Raw genomic sequence first — 21,415 nt, forward strand, 5'->3', positions numbered from 1 at the left:
CCACAAAAAACTAAAAAAAAAAAGAAAAAAATTAGGACACGTCCCTTTGAGGGAGAAAGACAAAAACTTTGTGGAATCGTTTCACTACCCAATGACAAATGCACGCATGCATACGCACACAAACACACACGCGCACCCACTTTCTGTCACTCTCCCTGACAAACACGCTCACGCTCTCACCCTCGTTCTAATTTCCCCCGTGTCTCTGCAGTGAGCTCACTGCAGTGCGACTCCCCCCCCCCCCCAACCCGCTCCTCGCCACCCTACGTATAATAGAATATCGATCGCTTGCCTTTGCCGCAGTGTGTAAGCGAGTGCTCCTGTGGACGAGTGTGTGTCTGACTGGGGCCCTCCAAGGTCATCGCTATGGCAACCTGAGCATGGGGTCCTTTTGCTGTGCTGTCACAGAGCACAGGGTCACAGGGGTCACGTGAAAAGGGGGACAAGAGGGGGTTGGTGAGCGCTGCGGTGCTTGGTATACTGGAGGCAGAGGAGAGGAGCCACAAGGGCTGGAAGTGCCCTATTCCACTGTGTATTCAGACTGGAGCAGAATAATGAGAACATGTACAGACCTAAGTGTTGCCGAGGGACACCGAGTTCACTACAACTCCTGCTATGCATGCACAAACAAAAGTCAACTGTAATAGCAACTTTAGAGGAAATAAATATGACTTAATTTGATACTGAATAAAAAAGAAAGAAAGCGAGAATTGGATAAGCTGGCCTTAAGAGTTTATTGCACTGAGAAAATATAGATACAAAACACCCAACTTTTATCAGAATGTAAACGAACGATGAATTTCAATAAAGTATTTTACATTTATGTGACGTTACACCTCCAAGTTCCAAGCTAAACATGTATACATGCTAACAAGGAAATTATAAACCCGATGTAAAATACCATGATTAAGTACTGACCTTTAAAGATGTGTCATCATCAAGCCATCTATATAAGAAGCCTATCTGAATGACCAAACCTGCATTTGTCTAATAATAATAATAATAATAATAATAATAATAATAACAATAATAATGATAATGTGTGTTTGTGCATTAGCATTAGATACAGTTTTAAAGCTTTAAATTGCACTTTCCTTTGGAAACAATCACAAATTCTCTTTAGAAGTGTAAAGATTACATTGATACATATTATTCAAATCAGAGAGAATGTATTAGCCCAAATATCTACAGCAGAGAGCACAGCACAGATAGCCCATTAAGATATAAGCTGAGAAATATTGCAAGGAATGAAAGACTATTTTACACAAATCAGAGGCATCCAAGGTTTAAAATGAACATAGAAGGCATATAATCTGCATTAATGTGTGGTTAGACTTACGTTCAGAAATCCATTTTTGTGTTCTATGGCAATTTATGTGCTTAAATGAGCTTCAAAAAGCTGTCAGTAACATGACAAGGTACATTCTTGATACCATGGTAAGGGGTTAAAACACAGGGAATTTAACAAGCTAAGAAACATATATATGAACAGCTCTTCCTGTGTGCAAACATATTTGCAGGGTCAACATGATGACTGATAGCCAACCGGCGCCTGCTGATAGTTTAGCCTGGTCTTTATACGGGCTCCATGAGGAGCTCTTCCATGTCCGATCCCTCCAGCTCACGAAACGCAGCATGAGAGCCAATCACAAACAGCGTTGCTCCTGGGAAGATGAATTATAGCAGTATAAAATGGATGTGAAGAGAAAGTAACAAAGAAGAAGGTTTTTCTTACAAATGCGTGAACAAGATTTAGGTTCCACTATTAGAGAAATGTTAGCATTGCAGACAGCAGTGGAATATGTTCAATTATATTTCCAAAATCAGAAAAACACAATAACATTTTTTTTAAAACAAAGATTCAAAAGAGTAACACAGAACAAGTATAATGTGGTTTGGTTTACCAAGAACCCAAAACACGGCAGCGCCAGCTCCGGCTAACCAGAACGCAGGCAGAGAAATGGCTCCAGCCAGGCTCATCTGGTGAGGCGTAGTCAACTCTTTGCCTGGTTTGAGAACACAAATTATGACAGCAATTAAAGACTCCATAAAAATGAAGATGTTTTATTTTCTCAAACTAAAATCTTACATAAATTTAGCTTATTCTTCACTAAACTGACATCTTTTGTGGTTTACTGAGAACTGTAATAGTAGAGAACAATAATTTGCGGGCAGAAATAGGTTGCTTCATTAACCCATTGATTTAATTTCTATACACAACAATTTAGAGGTAATAAATAAATAAATAAATAAATAAACAAATAGATGAATAAAGATATACAACTTAAAGTTTGATGTTTAATTATTCGAGCTAGCTTTATCTTAAAGTAGCTGCTCAAAAAAACATTTATATTACTTGCCGGTGATTCAACAAGCAGGTATTTATGTGATTGTCCGAGTTATTTGAGACACTTTTACTCACCGAGCACAACCAGTTTAGACTCCAAAGATTTGATGTGAATGATGTAAAAGGCACCGGCAAACACAGCCAAGGCGATCAGTAGCATGGGCGAGCTGATGCTGAAGAGAGGAAACATCAACAGTCCAATCGTTTATTACAGTGTATCAGCTGAAAATTTCATTCCTTTCTTTCTTTTTTTACTACCGCTTCCCTTTTCCCCCGTTTCTCATTGGCCTAACCAGATTTATGAGCTCCGAACAAAGTCGTGTTTTGGGCTTACATGCAGTAGAGGATAAGCCCCAAGAAGATGAAGGTGTAGTTGCTGTTGTAAATTTCCACATTTTTCACCACCCTCTTGCACAAGTCTCCAAAGTTGCGGGGTTTTGAAAACTTGCGCTGGTCTACAAAACTGGCCCAAGGTCGAATGGATAATCGGCGCTTGTCGAACCACTCTTTAGCCATGCTAGCTGAGATGCCTTTGGGAAGCCAGAGCCTATGAAATAAGATGAAGACATTAAGAACCAGAAACATTAAGAGGAGTTATGACATGTGCAAAATTTATATTATCACTTGGTGGCTCATTAAGCTTACAAACATTAGTAGCAGGTATAACAGATGCAGAAGCACATGTCAGCTCTATTGTGTGATAAATCTGAGATAGACAAACACATTTAAACTCATACTTTGCCAGGATTCCTGTGCCTCCTGTGCCTGTAGGATGAGCATCCTCAGCTGTGAACAGATCTCCTGCCTTGCTGTCCATGTCCACTTGACAGTTCTCCCCCTTTGGCACTCCAGATGGCATGTACACAGTCTGCTGTCAGACAACTGCAAGGAAGAAAACACAGAATGTAAATACCAGTTGTAAAACATTTCCATCACTAATTCTCAAGTCCCTCTAGAAGCAAATCTCACCAATGGATAGAAATGTTGAAATGCCACAGTTATTTTGATTCTAGGAAGTTAGGCAGTTATTTTGATTCATTATCAAATTTTAATTTTCATCAAAATGTAAAAACTTCCAAGATTCAAAAAGACAAAAGATAAAAAACAAACAAACACTACAATCAAACTGACTTGGTCTCAAGATAAGGTTGAAAGAAAAAAAAAAAAAAAAGCTTTCTTCCCCTACACAACAACACTGGTGGATGAAGTAAGACTCATATAGGTTTAAAGTTATGATTCTCTGACTCATATTTTTGCTGCCAATGCCTTTTATTTTTTGTTATTCCTGAGCAGCTCATTAAAAAAAGTATTTTAAGCTTGACTATAATAAACCTCAATTAGCAAACCAGATTAAATTTATTTCAGGGGTGCCAATTTGTTTTTATATACACACACACAAAAAAATCCTGCTATGCAATTTTGCACATACTTATGATGTTGACTCCCAATAGACGTTTATATTTAGCAACATAAGTTGTTTTAAACCATCATATTATAACACCAAAATCTGGGCATGAAACTCAGTAGAAGTAAGATAGAATACATGTGACTGAAAGTGAGGCAGACGTAACAGTGAAGCTGGAAGGAGTGGAGGCTCAGGGTCATGGATGTGGAGGATATAATCAGCGAGATAGAGGAAATCTGATCTGCTGTGGTTACCCCTAAAGAGAACAGTCAAAAGGAGAAGAAGGGCACCATTCTGGCACCACTTAATTGATTCCCTCTCTTTGTTTATATCCATATAAATGGTTAACTAAAGTATTTATAAACAGGTCAGCCAGTGTAGAATGAAGTTCGTGACCAACACCAGTTTTTATATTCCTGCATTTTTCAGTCCTGTCGTTCCCAGAGGTTGAAGAAACAACACTCAACACAAAAGACCGAGCTTAGCAACAGTAGGCAGAGGAAAATGTTCGTCAGCAAAAGGGCTTGGTCAATGCCACATCATTAAACATACGACAACATTTCCAAGGAATACTCACTTATTTTATTTTTAATTTGTCAAGAATCCTAACTGAATGACATTTTTAAACCCCGGTATGTAGTCCATCATAACTCCTAGTTGTTCTTAATAACTCTTGTTGTTCAAATTCTGTCGCAGCTAGCTTCTCTGCTAATAACCACTCCAGTCGAAGCGGATTTATGATTTTATCGTAGCCCAACTTTACACACCTAAATAAAATGAACCGAAATAAAAATGAACAATATCAACTGCCAAATTTATAATGGTTTAATTACATATACTCACAGCAGGAGATGAGTTTAATGGGACTGCCTCAGACCTTTTGTTGCTGTTTTAGTTTACGGATATGATGTGGCTCTTATTTGCCTTCCTTGTTGTTGTTCCTAGCTGCCTTGGTTCCAAACACCGCCACCTACTGACAGCATCCAGCAGTTTTCCCTCTGCTACGTTTGGGTGTAGCCTGCTGCAGTACATATTCTTGTGCTTATATGCTTATGGACACTACGCTGCAAAGCTCGCTTAAAGTACTGATTTGTTTTTGTTTTGGTTTGTTTTTTTTTTTCATGTGGAAGCTAAGACAAAAAAAGTAAAACGAAAAAAAAAACGGGGGGGGGGGGGGCGCCCTTGAATCAGCTGTCTTTACTGACTTGATCAATACGATAAAGTGACTGTTTATGAAAAACTGTCTTCAGATCAGTTCAAAAGATCAGCGAGAGCAAAAACGTGACTGGGTGTCGCCGTGGAAGTCAGGGGGCTGTGATTGGTCAATTCCTCAGCGTTGACGTAGTGCAGAACTGCACGTTGCTGTGGAAGTTACTAGATCATTCAACCCACCCGGAGGTGAGTCGCCCCCAGTTACTTTGGGTTTCTTGATTAATATCCCGTTAAAATGCTTTGAATATTAATCTACTGGTGCTTTTTTCACGCTTTCATGTATGTGACCCAATGCTTGTCGATACTACAGCCAATTTAAAGCTGAAGTAAGCTAACGTTAGTAGCTAGCAAGCGATATCCATTTCTGTTCTTTGTATTTATCGGTAATGCATATAGAGGAAAAATATATACATATATTTTAACCCTATAGTTACTGTTATATGTTTCAGTGCGTATATAGAAATGTAGCACACCTGTTAATTTCAGGTTTGTTATTTGGCTAAACCGCTGTTTGCATTGCAGTTCTTGATGTTTGTTATGCTTTTTTCCACAGATAAACGTGACTGGTTACATAACTTGTCAAAGGGGAAAATTTTGCTCCACCGGTTGTTACTGGGCGTCTGAAGAACGGCTAATATCTTTGGCTTCCAACTGGTTAGTGTACGTTTCTGAGCGTAAATGGAAATAAAGTGGTTATAAGGGGGTTCTCCGTTACGCGTTTAAAAACTGTTTCGAGCTGAGGGTGAAAATGGCAAGGACTGCTGAGCTAGCTGATGCAGCCATATAATGGTAGAGACTAGAGAACGGGCGTAACGCTGCAGTATTACGCCAACATGATCATTGACTGTGTTACATGGCACAAACGGCTTGCTATGTTTTATAGATGAATACAGTTTAGTGGTTAATGCAGTTTATATGTAGCTACACGGGATTTGTTGGAGCGGCGTTTTATAGCTTAAACAGCGACACAGATGACATTGTTTAGTGTATGTAATGCAATTAAAAGTAGGAGTATAGAACATGGAAGGAACTCGAGGTCAAGCCTGTTAAATGAGAATTGCAGCCTTTACAGGAACGCTGAGTACAATGCATTATGTGTACTGAAAAGTAAAAATGTCAACAAATGCAGTGAAAACAGCCCCGTTTCTCTGACATATTGTCCAGCTACCTAGTTTTTACCTGAAGAAGATGTCAATGTCTCACTAAAAGCTTCATCATCCATTGGTTCGATTAGTTGTACTTTGGCTACAGTTACGCTAGAGTTAAAGCTGCAGGTCCTCTAGTGAATTTGGCTTTCAGGCTAGAAAATATGGCACACTCTTCAGCTTTAGCTCTATTTTTGTTTGACCAGGTGTAAATGCAGATTAGATGTGTTGCTTTGGACTTTGCACTACAAGTGTTAGAGAGAGTTTTTAAAAAACATGTAACCACACCTGAAAATGCTTTCAGCATTCTACCGCTACCTTTGCCCTGTCATTTGTTCCTCTTCAGTATGTAGCATTATTGACATCTTGTTTTCTTTCTTTCTCTAACCCAGTTTTTTTTTTTTTTTTCTGGCACCAGAATTTGGTGCTGATTAACAGTAGCACTGACATATTTTGGTTGGTTCCCTCAACAGCACCAGCTCAGTACCCAACCCTACTTATCTGGTTTATATGGTTACTCAGATGTATCTTGTTAGACATCAAAAAACTTTAATAGTAATTGTTCTTCTATTTGTTTTTGTAGTCTTATCACTGGCTGAAACGTGGGAAAGGTCCATAGCCAAATCCTGACCATGGCTGCAGTGCATCATCAAGGGTACCCACTCAGGGATTCACTGTACTGGGATGAAACAGAGTGCCTCAACTACTATGGGATGTTGTCTCTCCATGAAGTCTTTGAAGTAGTTGGTTCTCAGCTGACCGAGACTGACATTGAAGTCCTGTCATTCCTTCTGAATGAAACTTGCTCCGCGACACATCCTCTCGATCCCGCAGGCTGGACAGTTGAACCCCATGAGGACAATCCAGATGATCCAGGTGTGGCCCCAAGTCCACAGCTACTAAAAGCATGGCAGCAATTAAAGCCTACGGGGTCACAGCAGCCCTTTTTGGACCCAAAACCCAAGAGTGGCCTTGAGCTGTTGCTACAGCTCGAGAGGAGAGGATACTTTAGTGATGGAAACCTGGCACCACTACTGCAACTTCTAAGAGTCCTTACCCGTCATGACCTGCTACCCTCAGTGTCCCACAAGAAAAGGAGGACAGGTGAGGATCTTGAGATTATGTCCTGCTGTAGTTGATCTCAAATAGTTTGCCATTATGTGTTTTTTATGCTTTTCAGTTTCTCCAGAGAGAATTGGACAGAGGTATGAGATAGAAAGCACAGAGTCGGTGTGTACTTCTGGAATAAGTAGCAGCTGCAGGGAGACCGAAACTCCTCTTACATCTTTCGCACATCAATTAGAAACTGGTAAGTTTACTGCTCTTTAGTATTTGGCCAAACTGAAGTACGTTCTTAAGTGTCTTCAAGCTGATTAATGATGATTTGAAAACGTGTGTGTGTGTGTACCAGATTCTTTTGTGGTTCAGAATTGGCCTTCTTTAGCCTGATTGACTCTGCTTATATGCAAAATATAAATTAAGGCATGGAAGCTGCTACTTTTTTTCCCACATAAATCGGTGCCTTTTGTGTATTTCTGACTATTATATATGTCAGTGATTATTATCCTAATTAAAATAATAATATTTAAAAAATAATTTTTGGTGGTTAAAACCTTTTTTTTTTTCTTTTTTTTTGATCTGTGTCTTGTGTGGGGAAGAACGCTGTGTACGCACCATGATCTTAACAGGCATTTTTCTTGTTGAAAGTTGTGATCAAATATCAGCAGTAAAATTTCGATGAAAAGCTAAAAATAGTCCTTTGCTGTTATTTTTGTCTTGCATCCCTGAACTCAGTCAATATGTTTTCTGTCAGGTATTTACACTCCTGTGGCTGGGCCATGTGCAAGTAGGCGGAGGAAGAAGAGGGGAAATGGCTGGAGCCGTAAGTCCAAGAAAACAAGCAGGCAAAGTCATCCTCTGCCTCCACCACCAGCGCCACAAAAAGTGTCCTGTGGTAAGTGCAACTCATGCATTTTCAAAGTGTCTTTCTTTTTATTTATTTTTTTGTTTTTTCTCTTGTCTTCTGTGGTACCTTCATCCTGCTATTTACCCCTGCTGCTCATTTTTCCTTCTTTAAACAGACGAGAATATAATTTTCAGCCTATTAACACCTCCCTGGCATCATCATATTTCCTGTTTAGTTTCTTCAATTCTGATGTTGTTTATCTATGCTAAATCTTGAATGCCAAAATGTTTAAAAATGCATAAAAGCGCCAAGTTCATGCTTAAGAAGATTCGTGTTTAAAAGTTAGCATACAATTTAACATGTTATTTGTAGACTTGGGAGAAATGGACAAATTAAATAGCAGTAGGGATGGTAATTGATAAGAATTTAGTAATTCCGATTTCTTTATCGATTTTGCTTATTGATTCGGTTCCTTATCGATTTCTCATTGCCTCCCAGAGGTGGGACCAAGTCATTGTTTTGCAAGTCTCAAGTAAGTCTCAAGTCTTTATCCTCAAGTCTCAAGTCAAGTCTCAAGTAATGTCAGGCAAGTCAGAGTCGAGTCTCAAGTCACTGGTGTAAAAGTCCGAGTCAAGTCACAAGTCTGAAACTTTGAATTTCAAGTCCTTTCGAGTCTTTAAAAAAAAAAAAACAACGAAAAAATAATGTTGCAGTTATATGCTAAATGTAAATGTTAGACCATGTAATTTTAAAATCTGTGTTTTTCTCAACACATGACAAAATAGTGAACTTAGAAAATATACACAAATTGTGAAATTGCACCTCTTTAAAATGCAGCTCAATTAAACCTAGCGCCAAGAATAATTTTCACCGACAGTTCTGAGATAAGCTGCATGTTATTCTTGGATGCGGTTGTAGGACCGGCTTTAAAATCGCATGACAAAAATATCATACACATTAAAAAAACTGTATCACCAACGTAGCCTGGACAACATTTGCTAGTTAGATGAAGTCAGCTATCTCATCTTAGCATATTTATATGCATATTTATAATCATACGGTTCTTGGAGTGAGTGCATACACTCATGAAGTTTAGTAACTTCCGGTCACTGCAACAAGCCCAGGTACAGTTTACCGCCGGATGGGTGCAGGACCTTGAAATGCACCGTGTAGAACGAAAGACCATCGTACGTATCATAAGTTTACCAGTCTCACAAATCGTCGTCATAAATACACATTCGTTAACCGTTTATTAATAGGACCTTTGAGCTCAACGGTAATTAATTAGTAGTGGAAATAATTTCTGGTAGCATCACAGAAATGTAGCAGTGACAATAATACTGTATGCTGTAATCGTACTGGGCAATTAGTGATACAAAAAACCTGTTTTATCCTGTGAATAAAAGTATATGTTTTTGTCAATGTACCATAATAACAGAGGCGAAACGCAATATTGTGTCAGGACAATTCACTATTTATGCACAATAAACAAAGGAGCATAGGGCGACAATTTCTGTTCAGCGCCAGACTTGCTTGTAACCTATATCACCAGTTATGTTATGAAAGTGACGTATTAACTACTAAAAAACACTGACCTTTGTGTAAATGCTTGGAGCAGACTAACCTGTGAGCTGGAGGGTTCTGGGACATTATATTTGACCTTTGAATGGCTGCAATCCAGGCCACCCGTCGCCTCTTTGTTACTTCGGAAACATGGCTCGAACAATTTCTCTTCAACGAGGTAATCCGATAACAACCGATCTCTTTACCCGTCGGCTTCCCGTGGCTGTCATGCGACCGGCTATTGCAGTTAATAATACAACAGCTTCTTGTGTTTCTTTTTATCGCTGTATAACTGATTTTAATTGAAAGCCTGCGTGCGCTAGTACCGCTTGCCACGAGTTCCCAGAATCCTTTGCGGTTCTACCCGTGAATGACGTCACATTTTCAATCTCTATATAATATGCATGTTAAATTTTGTATTTGGGGTAAAATATCAAGTCTTTTCAAGTAAACCGGTTCAAGTCCAATTCAAGTCCCAAGTCATTGGTGTAAAAGTCCAAGTCAAGTCACAAGTCTTAGAACATTTTTTCAAGTCAAGTCTAAAGTCATAAAATTAATGACTCGAGTCTGACTCGAGTCCAAGTCATGTGACTCGAGTCCACACCTCTGTTGCCTCCACTTTGAGAGTCGCCAGCACTTCTAAGCAGCATATCAAATTCATGCAAATTAATTGCGTACGTAATTAACTAGGTGGTGAAATGTTTGTGCATGTTGGAGGCATTTCCCCTCTTTGTTGTGATCAGTGTTGGGGTCACTACTCAAAAAAATAAATTTAAAAAGTTGTTGCACATATTTCACAGAACACTTTTCTTAAAAGTAATGCAGTACGTTATTTAATTACTTCCAGGAGAAAGACATTTGTTATACTACTTGTTACATTACTTTAGTGTTACTCTGTAAAATGATCTGAAACTGACCGTCTCATAATCACAAATCCTAATAAGGACAAACGTGATCTTTCTCTTAGTATTTAGGTATGAACACAAAGCCGACAATGCAAGTCGAAGATAAAAAAACCATCACCAAGAGACTTTAAAGCAATCGTCTTGGTGATTCCACTGTAGAAACGGAGACTGCAGTATGACTGCTCATCAGTTTGTTACCTGTTGAAGTTCAGCAGTGGCTGCTTCACTATAACTAATGGCTCACTTTATCATGGTGCTGGGCTTAAGTCAGCATTCACTCAGCTTTAGCATCACTCTGAGTTCCTCTTAGTAGGGCTGCATGATTTTGCATAAAATGAGAATCACGATTTTTTGGCTTAGAATTGAGATCACGATTCTCTTTTCCAGTATAAATATTTATTGCACTTATTAACTGCACATCAACTTCGTAACAGTTGAGACTGAACATAAAAACAATAAGTAAACATAAAAACAACAAATGTCTCACGTTTTGTTGTTGCCGCAAAATGTCGTACTGCTTGAAATTCCGTCTCCACCGTTGCTCGACACTGCGTGTATAGAGCAGGTAGTGCAACAATAGAAAAATAGTTGCGGGACGGCACTGTGTAGCGTTTGTCTAGGGTGTTGATCATTTTCCTAAATCCCTCGTTTTGCACAGTGTTGATGGGAGCCATATCTTTGGTCAGGTGATAAGTGATAGCCTCCGTAATTTCTTTGTGCCTGCGGGAGTTCGACGGGTATAGGGAAGCGCTGTATAAGGTTCCCGTTATTGATGTTTGGGTGGTTGACCGGGACGGATTTTCTCCTGTCACTTTCTCGTCATCCCTGACGTGCTCTCTGTTGTTTTTTTCCCTGCTAATTTTAGCATCACACGGCACAGCTTCTGTATCACGTGGTATAAGGCTCCGCCCTTGTCATTTGTTGAGCAGGAAGAGTGAGCGCTTGTTTTCATGCAGAGTACGTCCCGGATCAAAATGCGGTACAGTCGTCGTCTTTTTTTTTTTTTTTTTTTTTTTTTTTTTTTAAAATCGTTGTCATTTGGAAATGGGAAATGAGATCGCACATAAGTATGAATCGAGATCGCGATTTTCTAACGATTAATCGTGCAGCCCTACCGCTTAGCTTAGCGTTAGCATGCTGTGCTTGCGGAATGTTGAAGTTGCGTTAACAGTATAAGGCAGTTGTTTCTGTCCCAGTCTCCACTTTACCATTGCGCTCTCATCCTTTTATACAATAAAAAATAAAAGAAATGTCCATATTCACGTCATAAACTGCACTACTGTTTTCCTCCTATTACACATAAACTAAATCAGCTGAATGTAGCAAGAGTGCAAGAACGGATAAGCAGGGTCGATAGGCAGGCAGACTAACGATTTGAAGGAAGTAGACTACTGGGAACCAGTTCTTGACAAGAACCAGTTCTCGATTCCCATCCCTAAATAGCACAGAGCGGTACACTAGATTCACACCTACTTATAAAAATGTGGAAGATGGTGTGCTTGCAAAGGCCACTGTACTTTACCTCTTCCTGGAGCTGCACAGAGTCCAAACATGTTCCAGGGTTGAGGAAACTTTTATTTTCCTTCTGTTTTGTTTTTCAACCCAGTGTCACATTTGGTGAAAAATCCAGACTGCAATATTGCCTAAAGCTCTCTGTGCTGTACAGACCACAGCGCTCATACTTTTTATGTTAGTACCAAATGTGCTTAAAAATCCTAGAGCTACTTTTAAGTCTGAGAACTCAATGTGATGCGCTTCCCTTTGATTTTTTTTTTTTTAAAGCATTTCCACATTATGTTTTTGTTGGTACACTATGATCTTGTTGAGACTTAATGATAACCCTTTAACTGTCGTTTTTAAACATACAACATCAGAGTTTTGTTGCCTTATCAGTTTCTCCCTGTGGGAGTCCTTTATATTCTTTTCCCTTCATTCCACCTCTCTTTTCTCTAACCTTTTGGACTATGTTCAGCTGCTGCTGTTGATAAGAATGCTCACTGGTAGGCTGTGTCTTGTCCTTTTTTGTTTTTTGTTTTATTCCCTTTTCTTTCAATATAAGTGTCCAGTCCAATCACTACCAGATAGAGCCATTGTTCTGCTTTATTGCTAAGCTTGAACCAGAGTGGTTCTGACAACTGTCAAACCTTACATATCCCCCAAAAATCACTTTTTAGCAGTTGTTTGAAACTGTCTTAACCCCACTGAAAAGCTGCACTATGTAATCCATTGTCAACGTCCTTGCCCATATTTCCACTACTACCTGCCTTTAAGAAATCAATGGTAGTTTGTCTTGGTACAAAAAGACAGATAACACTAACATCAGTTTCCCTTTTGTGTGAAGTTTGCTTAGTCATTCATGTAGACTTTCCCAAACTTCTTTTGAATGTCCATCTTTGCCTGTTGGTCAGAAATATTCATTACAACAAAAGCCCGATGATTCTCACTTCATTCAAAAAATAAAAGAAGAAGAAATCATTAAGGACAGCCTTTCTTAGCTACTCAGGATGAGTGATGTGCCTGTGACTATGAACTGTTGCTGTCTTGACTCCACATTTGATTCCACCAGGTTGACTCAAGAATGTGACTCAGATCGAGTAACCTAAGACACAATGGATCATGGAGACTGAGGAACAAAACAAAAAAGTCTGTCACTCCACTCTGTCTGCACATACTGCAGTGTGCGCGATCAACTCAGTCATGCGCTCTCTCACAAGTCTGGGCCGATGCCTAAGGTAAAAGAGGCTCTCCCCCTTGTTACAGCAGGGGTTGGTGCTGCCACTTTGCTCTGTATACGATGCTTGTGTATCATAATGTAGCTGCTCCTTACCCTGTCTCCTTCAGAAAACATAATCTGCTTTAACAGAAAAAATCATCCTGTAATGTTCTCTAGTCTTGTGCACTGTGGAAGAAAAAAAGCTTCTATTTGAGATTTTTAGCTTCCTGCCTATTAATGACAAGAGTTATTGGTGTCAGTGTTTCACAGAACTACCAGAGTCCTCAGCAGTAAGTCTCAAACCCAAAGACTGTACAGTGATCTTGGGAAAACCTTGAGTCAGTTTGATTTTACTCAAAGCATACCGAAAGGGGAAGCGTGTAACGAAAGTATTTTAAATTCCCCAATATTTGAAATCACGGGAACTTAACATATTTTCACAAATATGTCCAGCAGAAATTCCAGTAAATGTGAGTAAGGCTTGGGAAAAGAATGAAACTAACTTCTTCCAACCAGATGACCAGATGCTTTATATGGGCAAGAATAGGACATTGAATTAGGCATAGCTGAAAACCTTTAGCTGTAAAGAAAACTAAACTGTTAGCCACACTGACAACATAGCCACTCATCACATTGTCTAACCTTAATTTACGTACACAACCTGGGAAACCAATGCAGCACAGTTCAATCTTACAGGAAAATTAAGTTGGCAGCGTAGTAGCCGAGGAAAAATACAGCAAGTATGTGTACTGTCAGAGTCAGTCTGTCCTCCATTTTAGAGCTGCCATTTCAGATTTTCCTGCAGAACTTTTCACAGTTAATTAAACTTTTCATCGTATGAAGGGTGGTGAATGCCTTCGTTGTACAACAGCCAGTTCTCTCTCTGGAAAGACCTAATTGGTCAGTCTCTAGTCATGGGCTAAAGCCTAAAAAGAGAGCTGAGAGAAGTTGCACAAGTCTAGTTTTGTCTTGGACAACATGCAGAAAGATTATTGTGGAAGCGTACAGAAAAATGTCTGCTTAACTTTGCTACTTTAATAAAATTCAGTAGCCTGTCAAGGAAGCCACCAGACTTAAAGCAAATTGCTCCAGCCTACTATTGTTCAGTCTGAATGATTCATATTCTGAAATGGCCACTGTGCACCAGCCCTGACCTTTGCTCATATTACACAGTACAGTTTCTAAATGTTATTAAAGAGGATGACACCAGATGAAATCATGGAGGTTTTTAGCTGTGGTGAAAGTTTCAGTAGTAATGCAGAAGTGAAAGCTGTTCTGGTCATTTATTAAAAAAACGTAATGTCTGATGCCTAACCCAAACAGAGATTTAGGTTATATTTGACTGAGGTCATGGTGAGATAAATTAGGATTTACAAAATAAAATTAGAACAAGTACACTGAAGAGTTTAACTCAAAGTGGAAACAGAAATGTGTTGGACATGTTTGTGAAAATGCGAGTCAGCACTGCATATGAACCCATTGGAGACGTGCAAGGCTCCTGTGAATTGAACTGACTCATATTATTTTGGCAAACTGAAACATCACGATGCCAGTTCTGGATGCTCAAGAGACAAAAAAAAAAAATCCTAATTGGGCATAGAGTCCTGTTCTGTAAGGCCATGTATTCAATTGCACCAAATCTAAAATGGCTGCCAACAGACAGCTCTTTAAAAAAAAAGAAAAAAATGTCCATGTAACCTTTACTCAAGCCGTTCTGGGGAAAATCACCGAACAGTGCTCTGCTGAAGGAAGCTCATGCTGTATCTTATCTCTGTGCCCTGTGAGAGCCCTGGTGTGCGTTTGTCAAGATGGAGCAGAGATAGATAGGGCAGTTCAGTCCAATGCTGGCCCATAGCATTTGAACAGACCTCAAATACTCTTTCTTGTCACCATTCATCATCTCTTAGGTCATTTTCAGTGAAGTATCTCAATTACATTCTGACAATGACAACTGCTGTTACAAATGTCTTAAAGGTGTTTGCACATTCAGCTCAGTAGTGTTTTTGTGTCTAAATGGGGTGCTTGTGAAGGCCCTTCCTTGGTTTAATGAGCACTGTTGATTAACGGTGCGGCACAAATAAAGGGCCGGAAGATAAGGTTAAGAGATTTGGTCAAGGTAAGGGTAATCCAAGTATCCCATTTAGATTTTACCTTGTTATAGTTCAGAGCAGTAAATGCATTTCTGAGCTGATTAAGTTGCCAATGCAAACTATTGGCCTTACTGAAGCCTCATTAAAACTAAGAAGTGACTGCTGTGCCATGCCTGCTTGATGTTGGGGGAGGAACAGTCCATTTAACCACTATGCAACCCACTTGTGCTTGTCTGTTTCTCTCCTTTGTCTGTGTTCGCAGTTCTAAACAGAGCACCCTGTGTGTCAGGAAAACTATATCCTCACACACAAAGAGAAGGAGAGAATGAACAGTAAATATTCAAACTACACAAAACGGTACAGAGGATTTATGTTTTTTTTTGTTTTTTTTAAACTATAGGGAAAAAGTTCTTCAGGCAGACACAGATATTTTGCCTGTCTCTCAATACCCCCCTAACTCTCCACTCTCTTGGTCAGTTGTTCAACAGAAAAACGGATCGATAAAGAGTTGAAGCTCTCCGTGCCAAGTGACTCCTCGTAAATGGGTACTTAAACTTTTTCTCTTTTCCCCCCTCCCTCCTTTTGGTGGGGTGAGATGAGGAGCCAAACGGACTTGGTGTTTAAAGTGAGAAAATGAAAGCTGTGGTTCCTAATGTCCTGTCTAAGTGGATGTCTCTATGTGTGATGAAGCGTGAAGTGCTCTGTAACCCTAACAAAATGACTATCACTGTGTTCCTGTGCTTTTAAATGGCCTCCTCACTGTCACTATCTCTGCCTCCATCCTCCTCAGTATGAAATGGGAAGGCAAAATGGAGGACATCCATAAATAGAGTAATTGCATGAAGGGCAGGTGTTTATTGTACCCTCAGCCCTCACACACTCTATAATGATCCAAAAAGGTCAAATTGTTAATGGTGCTCGAACTTCATATTTTCCTCTGTCCATACTGAATATTGTATAAAGTTAGATTATGTGTAGTCTGTTTAATCTTCTATGATAGTTCACACCTCAAAACACAAAAATGCTCAAACTGCAAATTTATCCATGTGCTTGCCACAACGATGGATACGTAATCTTTTTTTATATAACTTCATTAAATCACAATGGACTCCTGCTAGTGATCAACAAGTGTGAGTTTCGAAGTCAACACAAATCTGTTGGGGTGAAAAACTGTAGCTTATTGTGTTGAAAACGTATGTGACTCGGACTGCAGCGGGTTTCCTTCAGGATTTCTCAGGAGTTTTGCTGCATTCAATTTACCCTCTACCTTCAGAAGCTGCTGCAGCGAAGCCTCCACACAGCATGACGCAGCCACCATCACACTTGTGGGGATAATGTGTTTGTAGTGGTGAGGAGTTACTGACTTGTGAAAGCAGTGGGCAGAATTCATAAAATAAGCCTAATTCCACGTGGATCCTCCACTTTTGTAATGCCAGCTTCCTCTATAGTAGCCCGCTGGTTTTATAGGTAGTGTTTCCATGTCAGCTTTAGGATTGTGTAGACCTCCTGTAGACATCTTGGTGCTCTTCTTCACTAAATGTTGCACAAGTACAGTGTGCTCTATAGAGATGAGCAAATTTTTTCATGATATTAAACTGATGAGTCATGTGACTTAGCTTTTCTCTAAGTAATACTTTAGAGTGACAAATCACTCAAGTGTTTGTAATGCATTTATAGTACTAGCCCAACTTTTTTTTTTTAAATATTAAATGAACATATAAAGGGAATGAATAGTTTTTACAGATGTTTTACATTCTGTGATGATGATCTTTGGTGCAACAGTTTTTCTATGTGTCTGGCTTCTGTATTGCCAATGAATTTACCACAAAAGTTATTTTAGTCTAACACAATTTATTGAAACATTGTAACACAGACATGATTTAATAAACAAAACTTGAACTATAATCGAAGGTTTCTTTAAAAAAATCTTGACATTTTATATTTTTGTACCATAAATCCCTTTTGAAGAAAACATTCTTCCTTCATTCAAATGATTTTCATGTAAAAACTACACATTTTAAACATGGCTTAAAATGTGTTGATTTAGTGTCCCCTTCTAACAAGTCGTCTGTTTTTATAGTAATCTAATTACAGACTTGTGGGGCATGAATGCAAAGCCACTGTTTGCTTATTGCTCTTCTACAAATGTTAAGAGATGCAAAATCAATGGTTTAATTCAACATTTGCATTTCTAATGTTGGCATTTTCCAAACTTTATCCCTCTTGAGTCTCGCGCCATTCCCTATAGCCCCAAACAAAACATGGCTGCAAGAGGGGTGGATGTGACTCTCAAGTCAAAGCGTGTGTTAAAGTGTACACTAATCCTCTGGTACATACATGAAGAAGAGTTCAAGACAGTCTCGTAATCATGCTTACCTTATACTCTGGGTTTTTGTCAGAGGCAAGCGTGAGTTTATTAGAAGTACCTCTGGGTCCATTTCATTCAAACATTTGTGATGTGACCATGTGCTGCTTATTCCTTCAAAATTAAGTATTTCATGTTGTAGCATTTAAAGCTGATTTGATTTTTTTTTTCCTTTGAGCCATTTTGTTTATTTTTAGTCACAGTGCTCCTTTGTAAGTTTTTTTTTTTTTTTTTTTCTTCCTTATTTGCTTCATAAAATGTCATCATGCATTCAGATGCAAATATGAAAAAGCAGCTTCTGCACATGAATTCAGTGAGACTCTTAATGCGAATGTTTCTGGAAGAAATGTTGCTGGTAAATACTGTTTACATCTGCTAAAGGGGTTTGAATGGGAGAAATGGATTTTTGTTGCAGCAAAAGTCGTCAGAAGCTGATTTCCCACTTGGAGCTCTGGATTAATGACATGGGAGATGATCTCAGCGTTGCTCTTGCTCAGTACAGTATGTATCCTCTAATCTTTCTCGCTGTGCTGTTGCATGACCACCAATCCTGTTACTACGGAACTCCAGACGCTATCTATTCTCAGCCTTACCCATTTTGATCTGAATGAATCTGCCCTTTATAAACACCTGTCAGGAACAAAAGCCACTCCCGGGCTTGTCACTGCTGAGTTGTTTTTGTTACCCCCGCTGCGATATTTGCTCAGGGTGCCAAGTTCATTTAATCATATTCAGTATACAAACGCTACAGCCGTGATTTATGAGGACCATGCTGGCTGTCGTACAGAAAATTCTCATGCACCAGCGTCTTCTGATTCAGTCATGTTGCTAAAAACCATAAGTACCTAAAAAGGAATTGTCCATCCAAAAAAAGAAAAGGGATCTACACAGCCGGATGAGCTAAAGACGATTTCTCTCAGTGCTCTGAATATCTTTCACTGAAACAGACGAGAGGGGCTTGTAGCTGTATTGAGCACAAAAGTTCACATGGGTTGGTCTAAGTCCATTGCCCTTCGTAAATAATTTGCCCTGTTCCACCACCGTATTCACTTACTTTGTCATGATTTGGTAAAATCAAATATTTAAGTCCAGTTAGTACTCCTACAATCTCTTTTTGCTTGATGTCTTGCACAAAGTTGAATGAGCCATCTTTTAACATTGTTTTCATGTTTGTTTCTTTCTCTCCCCCATCTTTGTTTCAACTTCATCACCCCTCCTTTTCTGTCATGGGCCTATCCATTCTTTTCTCTCTTTTTTTTTTTTTTTTTTTTTTTTTCCTTTTCTGGGTAACCTTCACTTTCCTCCTTCCTTTTTCACTTCCCCTCTGCTCTTCCTACCATTACTCTCTCTCCTCACTGCCACTCACCCTTTTGTCCATCATTACTTCCTCCTCCCTCTGCCATTATCAGATATCCGCCTGCGTGTCCGGGCGGAATACCTGGAGCACGAATCGGCATTACGCAACGGCGTCGCCTCGGACAAGCGGCAGCCACTGGAGCGGCAGTTTGAGTTGTTCAGTCAAGCGAGTTCGCTGCTGCGTGCCAGAGACCTGGGATCCATCGTCTGCGACATCAAGTTCACGGAGCTGGCCAACCTCGAGGCTTTCTGGAGTGACTACCTGAGCGGAGCTCTGCTGGAGGCCCTGAAGGGAGTATTCATCACGGACTCTCTGAGGAACGCAGCGGGCTCCGAAGGCGTGCGCCTGCTGATCAGTGTGGACCAAGACGACTACGAGGAGGGCCGAAGGCTGCTGAGAGCTAAGAAAATGATGTCATCCAGTAATGATGGGCACCCAGAGACTCACTGGGATTCATAAACTGATCAGACTCTCTGGGGTGTATTATATTAAACTTAAAGAAGAGAAAAGGGAGGAATGTAATTAATAATGGGTACAGGCAAGCTTGGAAGCATTTGAGGCCTCCATTTGTTGCATTCCATTTAATGACCACTAGATGGCAGAACTCACCATTGGTTCTTTTGTGTTCATAAGGAGCCTTTCTTTTTGCCTTTTCTTTTTTTTTTAAGAACTGTCAAATTTTAGTTGGAAGTGTATTATTTGTAAATGAAATATAAATAATAATGTATCACTGTATTTTTTTTTTCTTTGGATTCATGCACAGGTGCTACATCAGGATGACACAGGATATATCGAGATTTTTTTCTTAGTCTCTGAGAACTGGAACAAGCAAGCCTGTGTCACCAGATCAAGTGGTAAGCCCCTCACAGCTTTATCTGTCTTACAAAATAGGGTTAAGGCAACTGGGCTACCACAAATGATGTAAAATACTAAGTTTTGGTTGACGCAAACACATAAAGCACATGGGTGTCCCTACCTCCTTATTTAACTAATTTTTTTTTTTTTTTAATGTGTAACCATGGACATTTCAGATTCCAGCATGAGTTTAAAATTCCCAAATCCAAAAAGATCAATTTAACCAGAACGTCAAGATTGACTGTTGGATACTTCTTTGGGGGTTTGGAAAATAATAATAGCTTTAACTGACAATTATTTTTATTGGATTCTGTTAAAAGTATAAAGTAACCTGCCAATAAAAGTTTCTGGTCTTCAAAGAAAAAATTAGATGTGGAAAAGTGGGCTGCTCTCACAACAGATTGACCCAACTTTGGATAGAGTCCACATCTATATCTAGATAACAAACACTGGAATTTCCAGCCCTGTGTACCATGATAACCCAACTTGTGATTGCTGTGGTCAGTGGATACAGCAGTTGCCAGTAGATGACAGCAGTGATTAGGGCTGGGTCTCAACAGACCATGGAAGATTCATCATCACAAGCTTGTCAACGGCAGCCCGGATAATGCAACAGTGGCTTGTGTCCGGGTTTCCAGCAAGGCCTCAGCAAGTGCTTCTCTCAGCAAGTAAGGCACAGGACAGTGCATCGGTCAATAGAAGTGATGTTGGGGAGATCAAAATCAAAAGTGCACATCCCAGCTCCACTCAGCCCTGCTATGTAGGCCCAGTAGAGTGGCTCATGGACAGCTGTCGACTCACCCTGCTGGAACTAATGCCTGGACTTCACTCATAGAAGACGATCAATAAGCCCCTTCACTCTTAAGTCCCTTCATACAGGCACGACGTAAGCAGGCAGACACTGTCTGAAGTGCAGGTCTCTGCAGGACCGGGCACAGAAAAGGACAATGGACAGATTTCCATGTTTACTTTTGTGTGTATTTGTTAAAGGAATTAATTAATGTGTGTTTGTATTCTTTCATGCGAAGAAAGATTAATTCAATCAGGGGAACATTTTTGTTAAAGAAATTTACTTTATGAAGGTCAATTCTTTTTGTGGAAATCTTTATAAATAAGAAATAATTTCCTGTGAATAATAAAGAGTTTTGATGGCCTAAAGCTGTTTACATTTATTACCTGTTTGCGTCTCTGAAACTATCACCACTTGTAATCTGAAATTGTCTCCCAACTCTGAGGTTATTTTGAGCAGTTGTTTGAAAATTACGTGCCCTCCCCCTGCCCTGAAATGGTCTGAAATGCTCCATTGAATGCAGGTCATCGTGGATCATGTCCTTAATTAGTTCTTGCTTTAAGATATCGGCATGATGAAACCCAAGAATAGCGTGTACCTCTAACATGTTAGTAATTCAACTGCTGTTTCTGGTTTGGCCACTTTAATTTCTTCTTCCATTTATGTGCTAAATTAATTGGACATGAAACCATTTTTTTCCCATCTCTAACATAATTTCCTATTGATGGCACCTAAAGTGTAACTGTAAATAATAACGGTATC

General features: G+C 39.5%; 2 protein-coding genes across 5 annotated transcripts; one reads left to right on the top strand and one right to left on the bottom strand.

Annotated features, from left to right (window-relative positions):
* Positions 1-715: 715 nt before the first annotated feature.
* Positions 716-4,751, bottom strand: rabac1 (Rab acceptor 1 (prenylated)). The gene is made up of 6 exons (XM_085423339.1): positions 4,596-4,751; positions 3,085-3,229; positions 2,682-2,894; positions 2,423-2,520; positions 1,905-2,006; positions 716-1,664 (listed from the first exon to the last, which is right to left on the bottom strand). The coding sequence occupies exons 2-6, from the start codon at positions 3,204-3,206 to the stop codon at positions 1,576-1,578; spliced, it is 624 nt and encodes a 207-aa protein (XP_085279465.1). The 5' UTR covers positions 3,207-3,229; positions 4,596-4,751; the 3' UTR covers positions 716-1,575.
* Positions 4,752-4,939: 188 nt separating this feature from the next.
* dedd2 (death effector domain containing 2) lies at positions 4,940-21,012 on the top strand. 4 transcript variants are annotated; one of them, XM_085423338.1, is made up of 6 exons: positions 4,940-5,150; positions 5,518-5,618; positions 6,693-7,213; positions 7,299-7,418; positions 7,923-8,063; positions 19,061-21,012. In XM_085423338.1, exons 3-6 carry the CDS (start codon positions 6,742-6,744, stop codon positions 19,465-19,467), a joined length of 1,140 nt encoding a protein of 379 aa, XP_085279464.1. In that variant the 5' UTR covers positions 4,940-5,150; positions 5,518-5,618; positions 6,693-6,741; the 3' UTR covers positions 19,468-21,012. The 4 variants fall into 4 exon arrangements, with proteins under 4 accessions (XP_085279464.1, XP_085279463.1, XP_085279461.1 ...); XM_085423337.1 differs by having other exon boundaries at positions 4,991-5,150; positions 5,518-5,624; positions 7,290-7,418; XM_085423335.1 differs by having other exon boundaries at positions 4,992-5,150; positions 7,290-7,418.
* Positions 21,013-21,415: the final 403 nt, after the last annotated feature.

The sequence above is a fragment of the Rhamphochromis longiceps genome, linkage group LG11 (genome assembly GCF_057381845.1).
Source record: "Rhamphochromis longiceps isolate RC_006_pf linkage group LG11, R_longiceps_female_GT1.1, whole genome shotgun sequence".
NCBI lineage: Eukaryota > Metazoa > Chordata > Actinopteri > Cichliformes > Cichlidae > Rhamphochromis > Rhamphochromis longiceps.

Excerpts from the sequence above, each read along its gene's own strand:
- rabac1 (XM_085423339.1), bottom strand. The coding sequence starts at position 3,206 with ATGCCATCTGGAGTGCCAAAGGGGGAGAACTGTCAAGTGGACATGGAC. Across the intron at positions 2,007-2,422 it reads GTCTAAACTGGTTGTGCTCG|GCAAAGAGTTGACTACGCCT; the intron begins GTGAGTAAAAGT and ends TTCTCAAACCAG. Across the intron at positions 1,665-1,904 it reads TGCCGTGTTTTGGGTTCTTG|GAGCAACGCTGTTTGTGATT; the intron begins GTAAACCAAACC and ends TCATCTTCCCAG.
- dedd2 (XM_085423337.1), top strand. The coding sequence starts at position 6,742 with ATGGCTGCAGTGCATCATCAAGGGTACCCACTCAGGGATTCACTGTAC. Across the intron at positions 7,214-7,289 it reads CCACAAGAAAAGGAGGACAG|TTTCTCCAGAGAGAATTGGA; the intron begins GTGAGGATCTTG and ends TATGCTTTTCAG. Across the intron at positions 7,419-7,922 it reads CGCACATCAATTAGAAACTG|GTATTTACACTCCTGTGGCT; the intron begins GTAAGTTTACTG and ends GTTTTCTGTCAG.